Source organism: Temnothorax curvispinosus, unplaced genomic scaffold (assembly GCF_003070985.1).
Source record: "Temnothorax curvispinosus isolate PA1 unplaced genomic scaffold, ASM307098v1 QBEX01017816.1, whole genome shotgun sequence".
NCBI lineage: Eukaryota > Metazoa > Arthropoda > Insecta > Hymenoptera > Formicidae > Temnothorax > Temnothorax curvispinosus.
This window is the reverse complement of record NW_020227596.1, coordinates 675,318-683,463: the sequence shown is the minus strand read 5'-3', so window position 1 is coordinate 683,463 and position 8,146 is coordinate 675,318. Positions and strand designations below refer to the sequence as shown.

General features: G+C 45.9%; 1 protein-coding gene across 5 annotated transcripts; it reads right to left on the bottom strand.

The window, feature by feature from the left end:
* Positions 1–646: 646 nt before the first annotated feature.
* On the bottom strand, positions 647–7,828 carry LOC112467779 (large proline-rich protein BAG6). 5 transcript variants are annotated; one of them, XM_025036578.1, is made up of 20 exons: positions 7,349–7,828; positions 6,979–7,099; positions 6,660–6,890; positions 6,377–6,587; positions 6,194–6,303; positions 5,813–6,101; positions 5,620–5,743; positions 5,328–5,528; positions 5,008–5,218; positions 4,811–4,933; positions 4,518–4,728; positions 3,987–4,255; positions 3,764–3,916; positions 3,617–3,695; positions 3,415–3,535; positions 3,027–3,333; positions 2,823–2,956; positions 2,515–2,724; positions 2,308–2,445; positions 647–2,133 (listed from the first exon to the last, which is right to left on the bottom strand). In XM_025036578.1, exons 1-20 carry the CDS (start codon positions 7,409–7,411, stop codon positions 1,705–1,707), a joined length of 3,735 nt encoding a protein of 1,244 aa, XP_024892346.1. In that variant the 5' UTR covers positions 7,412–7,828; the 3' UTR covers positions 647–1,704. The 5 variants fall into 5 exon arrangements, with proteins under 5 accessions (XP_024892346.1, XP_024892347.1, XP_024892349.1 ...); XM_025036579.1 differs by having other exon boundaries at positions 5,825–6,101; XM_025036581.1 differs by having other exon boundaries at positions 6,194–6,285.
* Positions 7,829–8,146: the final 318 nt, after the last annotated feature.

Below are 8,146 nucleotides of genomic sequence, written 5' to 3'. Positions count from 1 at the left end.
GGGGGGGGCAGGAACGAGTTTAAAAATTGCGAGCTATCCGGCCCTTTCTAATTCGCCGCAATTGCGATCTCGATAATGACCCTTCCCACGCCTCGTGCGATTATGAAAATTTTATGGACGATATCGAGTTCGCGGAGGTGGACCGTACGTAAAGCGATCCGATTTCTCGGCGGGCGCGATAATCGGTCACGCGTGTAATTACCGATGCGCTTTTACGTATTGCAGATGTTATACGTGCCACGATGGCACGGCACGGTATACACGTTCCATGCCTGCAATCGGCTCCGGTTATTCGATAAATTAATGAGAAATTAGAAAAAAAAATAAGGGACACAAGTAAAATTAATTTAGTAATGAAATAATGTAGCACATTCATTTCTAATTTACTTGATAGATTCCATAAATATTCTAACATCACGTTATTTAATTAGCGCGGGTAATTATTTGCCACTTGTTTCGCGCTATTCAGCTACTGAAAGATTTTGCGTTAATCCTGGGGATTAAAACCGCACTCACCTTTTTCTTGCTATCGCCATGGGAATTCTAACGATCCCCGATGGTCTTCTTACGAATCAATTTCTTCGAGCGAGATAACCCGACGATTTTAAGAATCGGAGGTGCAGATCGATGCGGTAAGACAAAGGGGAAAAGGGATACACAACTTTATTGTTTTTCTTCTTTTTTTCAGTACAACTGTTTGGTTATTAGAACGATTAAACATACAATACATTATCATAATCACGGATTAATTTGCCTGTTATTCTCGTATGTGTGACTCGCGTGTAGAGAATGTGCGTCGTAAAAAGAGACCGCACCGAAAACGCCCTCGAGAGCGATCGAATCTCGAAGGAATCAAATTATCCGCGTGAGATACATCCGGGATAAAACTTTACTCAAAACTTACAACGCTATCGCTTTCGACAAAATGACGCACTGTTATATGCATTTTGCGACTACCAAAGGAAACGTATACCAAATTCGATCTATTACTCTTCCTACGATCAGAGTCACGGCAAATGCTGAAATTTGGAACAGCCAACTTAATGGGGAAAGAGGAACTGGAAGAGAAAAGAATATAAGCACATTTTACGCAAGCGAAGACGATCCAAAACTAGCAGGTGCAAAAAATCATAAATAGATGGGGGTGCGCAGTTAACAATTTTTACATTTATGTATATACAGGGTATTCCTATATTTCTTTAACGGAAATGATGTCAGTTTTCCGCGAAACTAACGTTAATTTTTTACGAAATTGATGATCAATCAATTTTCTGAAAAACTATCAATTTTTTAAGTAATTGATGTCAATTTTTCCCAAACTCGACTTAATCGAAAATTCGATTGAACAGGGAGAACCTAAACATTAATTATAAACTTAATTCGGAGAGTAATTCTATGTAATATGTAAAAAAAGTGTGACTCTACCAAAGCAGATATTAATATATGAGCATATGGATAATGTATAGATACATCTGCACCGTGCCAATCAGCCAGTTAAAAATGTATTCGTTCTTTTTCACTCTCTCCATTGAGAGGAAAAGAGAAAATCGCATTTTTCTCTTTCCTTTTAACGGAATCGTTCCTTGCGCGTCGATTCTTTCGGTAGACAATAACTTCGTCTTTTATTCTCCGATGTTATCTAACATATCTCCATTAATCTGATAGTGCAAGTCCGAGTACGATATTATATCTTGCAGCTGGTTATTATTTCGGCGGGCGCTCCTGATCCGCGAAGTATTTGGTCGCGTTCGGGAAGCGTAACGGGTCCGGAAAGTCCGGCGTGCCGTATCGGCACGGATTTAAACAGTCCCTGATCGCTTGACCAAACGCGCGTCGCACAGCGGGATCCGCCGCGACGGCCACGGCGGCACCTTCGACCTCTTCGACGCCGGCATGACCGACCCCTTCTCTGACTAACCGTTCCATGGACGCTGCTATTGTCGAATGATGGTTTGGCGTGGGGCTGACTAGTAACCGCGGTTTCTGCTGTTCGATCAACTTGCGACGTTTGCTCGGTAGACCACCTAGATACGCGTCGCTAAACGTCGTCACGCCGCTGTTCGGCGTTACACCCTGCATCTGCAATTGTCTACGTTGTCGCACGCCATCGCGAGCGATAATTGGCACCCAATCCTAGAAATAAGTATATCCAACTTATTAATGTACATATGTTGCCAAACGGCGATGTTAAATCATCTCAAAACATACGTTAACAAATTTCTACGGAAAATTTGTTTATTAATTTAAGAATCTTGGTTATATTACGGATTAAATGCAATAAAAATTCTTTGTATTCGTGTAACATACCGAAGGTAAAGCTTCATGGCCAGGGAATGTTTCCGGGATTTCTTCTCGGTCCTCAGATATCGAGCTTTCGCGTGCCGGTTGTTGCTGTTGCTGCTGCTGTTGTTGTTGCTGTTGCTCGAGAGTTTCGGTTTCCATCGGCTATACATTTAGAATATTATTTATATTATTGTATTCTTACACATTTAAAATATTTATAAGAGTGATTACCTCATCTTCCGGTTGGGCTTGTGTGGATTGGCGAGTCGAAGCTGAGGATTGCGATGACGGTTGAGACGATGCATCCCTATACACCAAAAGTGGTATGATCTCCGAATCCGGGGGTTGTGGTACGCACAAAAAGTAAGTACGAAGATGGGTGATAAATCCGTTCAGCACCCACTGGAGAAGAGCGGGATTGCCACCGTCCATCAAGTCACGCTAAGAACAAAGCAACCAACCAAATCGCGTTAGTGTGGAACATACGTAAATTCCCTCCGCATTGTTGTAGAATAAGATTCAAGGGAATCAAGACTAACCATAAAACGCGTCGCAATCGCCTCCAATCCAGCTTGGCCGCCACGTAGCGAATACCGAAGTACATGTACAGTTTGGCTGGACATGTTAATTAGGATGTTCAATATGTCCTGACCGAACCTCGCATCGTCGATTCCTGTAAATCCGACGCATGAATTTGATTTGTTGATTTTAAGATGTATGCAACACGTTTAGAAAATACTAACCGCTATCGAATAAGCTTCTAAGTATATCTCTTGCGTGGCGAGTGATCAACGATTCGATGGTCGCGCAGACGTCAACGCGGGACCCACTTCTGCCGTTGGCGTCTTCCTCGGACGCCAGGAGATTCTGAATGTGAGGTCGTAATTGAGAAAGTAAACGCTCAGTCGCTTGCTCTTGAATGGCTTCTGGTGATGAGGCGTTCGAGAATGTATACTGTAGAAACTCTTGCAACGGTCTTCGAAGACGAGCGATCGGTCCCCATTGACCTCGACGTACTCTGAGCAATCCATCCAGAGACATAGATTGTGCCTGTGTGGTGTGAATTTTCTCTTAGTATTGTGGATAATAAAGTTCGCATCGGTCACGTGGTAAACGCAATGGTGAAATTACCAGCAATACGAAGAGATCGACGAGGAAGTTCTCCTCTCTGCCGGATCCGTGCGACGTGAAGAGATCCATAGATAATCCTCCACCCTCAAACAGATCGGCCAATGTAGGATTTCTGATTGAGCTGATCAAGAGAATTACGCGATTTAGGGTTATACATATATTCATAACGAATGATTCCTTCTTTAATCATAATTTAACGTACCTATCGCCCAAAAATCCTACGCGTATATTGTTACCAATTATTTGCATTATATTTTCAATGCTTTCCATCAAATTTGGAGCTGTAACATAATCAACGTTAATATCGAGATATTAAAATCTGCCGTTATCACATTTAAATTATCGTTACCGTTCGTATTGATGGGTCGCGATTGACCACCCGTCGGCTGATTTAACAACTGCTGCATAAAATTCACGAAAGAATTATTAGTAGCTGTTTCAGCATTCGTCGCCGATGTTGCGTTCGTAGAGGTAGCACTGGTCGTCGTAGTCGAAGTCGTTGCTAGAAAATGTTTTTTTTTTTAGTTTTAGAAACGCATATTAAAAAAAATTATTATCCTCATATTATCTACCGGTTTGATTTGTTTGATTCTGAGCGTCCGCTGTAGCTGTCGACGCCGTGCGCGTTGGTTGCGAAGTTGTCACGCCGGTCGCGCTATTGGAGGCGGTACTCGGAGAGCGGTAGACATGGTGCGAATTGCATGGAAGGTAGGGATCGAAATCAAGACCCAGTCCAATACTCATGCCGAGACCCATCGGATGAGCGTGATGATGGAACACGTGCGGCCGTGATGTACTTCGAGTTTGTGTAGCAGTGGTAGGATGAGTACCAGTATTGCTTCTGTGTATTTCAGAATCATTTAATATTAGATGTCTTTAGAGATACTTTAAATGAGTGAATTTAGAGCTCAAAATAATGAAAAATGTCATGTAAATTATAAAATGATTTCATAGCGCTACAAAAATATTGTCAATATCATCTCGCCAATATTTTACTTATCACAAAAATATTGTCAATATCATCTCGCCAATATTTTACTTATCACAAAAATATTGTCAACATCATCTCGACAATTTTACTTATAATTTATAAATAGTTGTACCGTGCTTGAGTGCTTTGACCGGCATTTGTGCTTCCGCTATCCATCGACGAGGAGACCGATTGCGCTCCTGCAGTAGTAACGGGAGGATTTCTCGTGCTTATAGTCGTGGTAGTGATACCGCCATGCACCATGTGTCCGTGAACGGCTTGCATAAAGTTTCGCAATAAATAAGGCGGCGGTGGCGTGCCGAATGGAAATACGTTTGTCCTGCCTGCAAAATGGAAAATGTCAAATAGGTAAACGTTGCTTCTCTTGCCAAACGCATCGCGTAACACTCGATGACGCCAACTTACGGGCGTTATTGTTGGTTTCATTGCCTGACGCGTTCTGTTCATTGCTCGATCCAGCATCTATATTACTCTCGGAACTAACTTCCATCAGCACCTCAACATTGTTCGGCAAATTGAATACCGTATCTAGAAAAGTGACGTGTATTCCAACGTGCTGTCTAATATTTCATAAAATCGTATTGCAATAAAACGAAACGTACCGAAAGGCGATTGGCCTTGGTCTTGTTGCGATCGTTCCGCCTGTGGCTGTGCTCCGCTGTCCGATTCTCGCTCTTGATTACCCTCCTCAGTATTAACGCGCGACGAAGTTGCCGATTCCGCGTTTTCCGACTGCGCCTGATTACTAGACTCGGTCGTCTCGTCGTTACTGTTGTTATTATTAGCGCTGCGACCGTTCAAACTGATATGAGCCTGTGAAAAAAAAAGAAGGGAAATGTTAAGACCGTATTAATTGCTTGGACAAATAGGCGTGCGGTATCGAGTTATTTATGTCTTATGTATTTTTAATTGACATGCTTACCTCTACCTGGATCGGTATACTAGGCTGTAGAATGGCCGAGTGCTGTACTATTATTGGCCGGCATCGCAAGTTTCTAGGCGGTGGTTGACTCATGTCAATGATAATGTCGCTCAGCGCGTGACAGCTGTGCGACATAAGGTGGAGAATTTCACTGACTCCATCCACTATTCTCTGACTTTCCTCTACGGTGTTCGGCCCGGGCTAAACAATAAATGGTCGCCATCAGTAAAACGGAACTGTACTTGAATGTGTTCGACGATCACACAATGCCGAGGTCACTTTATTGACTTACCCCGGGCGGTAATGAAGGATCAAGAAGCGTAAGCATGCAATAACGTTCCAGATAAGGTCTCAGCCGTTCTTGGGTGGTGCACAGTCTTTGCAATAATTCTGCCATCTGCGGAGGTCGCGGGAGACTAAAAGATAAATACTTAACAATCACATATACATCTACATTTGCTAATTAGCTGGCAAAAAATATTTACATTAACACATACTCCTGCTGTTGAGCTCGCCTGTTTTGGCTAGCGTTGCTCGATGTTGCTCCCGCGTCTGCAGTCGCTTGCGTTTGTTGCTGTTGCGATTGTGCCTGTGGCTGCGATTGCGGTTGTGACTGCGATTGCGATTGCGATTGCGATTGTGACTGCGATTGCGACTGCGATTGCGATTGTGACTGCGACTGGGATTGAGACTGTGACTGTGATGGTTGCACATCACTTTGATGCTCATTTGGATCGCTTGAAGTTCTCGTACTCCCACCGTTGTAACTGCTTCCTAATTATCGCCGAGCATCCAAAACACATTTCAAAATTTGTAAATTGTGTCGAGCCCCTCTTGAAAGTAACCAGACTCGCAAATGTACAAACCTCTGAACAATGTAACTGCACGTGCCCCAGCAGCTGACAAAGCGGCTGTGATGGCGGCGGCAGCTGCCTCAGCAAGTCTAACACCGTCGTCTCTAGAAACGTCGTTGGTCCTGAAGAATTACATACAAAAGCGTTGTTGCGCCACGCGAGAAAACCTACGACCTAAATGGTCATTCAACTCACTCGTTTTGTTCAATTTCTGCCTCTTGCTGTTGCTGTTGCTGTTGTTGCTGCTGCTGCTGCTGCTGCGTCGCCTGGTTGACCTCCGGGGGCGGATGCAGAGGAGGAGCGCTAGGATCGTCCAGCCGATCGATCAGCTCGTTCATACGATCGAGCAGTCGACCGGCATGGTTCAGCCGGCTACCGGACAAACTGTTGCTCAGTTGCGGTATACCTGAGGGAACAATAAAAACGCGATGCGTTAACGAGAAGAGTACAAGCGAAGGAAATAAAAAAAAGAGAATACCTAGAATATTACCGTGGCCTTCAACGATCTCCGCTGGCACAGACATCGCACCTAGATACATGGCGTTTCCATGCATTTGGGTACGAGTGACCCGGTAATGCGGCCTCTGTGAGTTCTGCCAACCCTGCCTCTGCCCCGGTGTCTGACCCTGGGTCTGCCCGCCGTCGTTCCCATGCTGGCCAGGCTGGGGAGGCGCGCGTTGCACCAGGTGTATAACTTTTCCATTGACATCTGAAGAATCACGTCGGGTCAGTGCACGCCAGTTGCGTTCCGCTTAGCTTGCGGCAAATCATTTATTTTAAGCATAAGATATATGTACCATAATCATTTAATTTCTTTTCGTCTTGAAGCACCCGTCCGCAATAAATCAACCTCTGCGAATCAGCTGGTACCGCGACGGACTCGGCTATATGCTCTTTAAAGCCGCGTACCGTGATTTGCTTCAGGGGGGGAGAGAGAGAGAATATTCAGAGATACATTATATAATTAAACAAATAAAGAGATCCGTGTGGGAGGTGGCGTGCTCGGGGTGTTACGGAACACGCCGTGCACGCCTGTCCCGTGATCTCCAGATGTTTCTACGGGACATCCGACATCCGCTACATACTCGTGCCCGATCGCAGCCAAAACCGCGATGCGATCGCCACGTGATCACGGGACTGGAAAGGAGAGAAGGGGGAGCGACTTACGTCGTCTTCCAGGGAGAAGACGTGATTCTGCGAGTCCAAGGTCTTGACTGTTAGGTCGATCATCCTCGTGGGCGCGCGGGCGCGCGCGCGGGGGGCTCCGGCGAAAAACCTCGGGATATCGTCGGATGCGACGACGGCACCGGAATATTCACGGGATACTCACGGATCCACGCTCCCCGGGCGCTTCGTCACCACGCTGCTCGAGTCCGCGGCTCCGCTTGCGTACACGGCCGACGAAACGAGACGAGAGGAGAAATCGTTGGACGAACGGCCGGAGAGAGCAACGTTCACCGATCCGCGACTCCGCTTCGTTCACTGCGCGCTCGCTCCCTACGCTCGCTCGCCCGTCACGTTCTCGCGATCGGCCCTTGTCGCGAGTCTCATAACGTCGTCACAATTCACAATGTCGCGGGACGAGTGACGAGTGAGGGTTGGCGCAGGGAGGAGAAGGAGTCGGGGAGGAGACGCGATGGACGTGGATGGACGATGGACGTTACCCAAGAATACCCAGAATGCCCGCTTACCAGCGACGGCGCCGACGGCAACGACGCGGCGAGCGCTGACCAACAACGCGGCGGCGATAGTCCCTATGTGTGCTCCCGGGAGAGGCGGCGTGCCGAGGATTGGGTCGAGGATTGGCGAACTCGACGGTAGATGGTACAACGATGCATAATTTAAAGTGGAGTGGATTCTTCGAGTTGAACGACACAAAGTTCGATCATTTCTCTTTAATTACCGTATTTCGTTATCGTTGGCCGAAATAGGTACGTTTCAGACGTCCGAGAAGAGTTTTGACTT

What these genes read in the sequence shown, in the direction of transcription:
- LOC112467779 (XM_025036578.1), bottom strand. Translation starts at nt 7,411, where the DNA reads ATGATCGACCTAACAGTCAAGACCTTGGACTCGCAGAATCACGTCTTC. An exon ending in GGTCAAAGCACTCAAGCACG is followed by an intron (nt 4,256 to 4,517) that starts GTACAACTATTT and finishes TGAAATACACAG; the next exon opens with AAGCAATACTGGTACTCATC. An exon ending in AAGCCCAACCGGAAGATGAG is followed by an intron (nt 2,446 to 2,514) that starts GTAATCACTCTT and finishes CTAAATGTATAG; the next exon opens with CCGATGGAAACCGAAACTCT.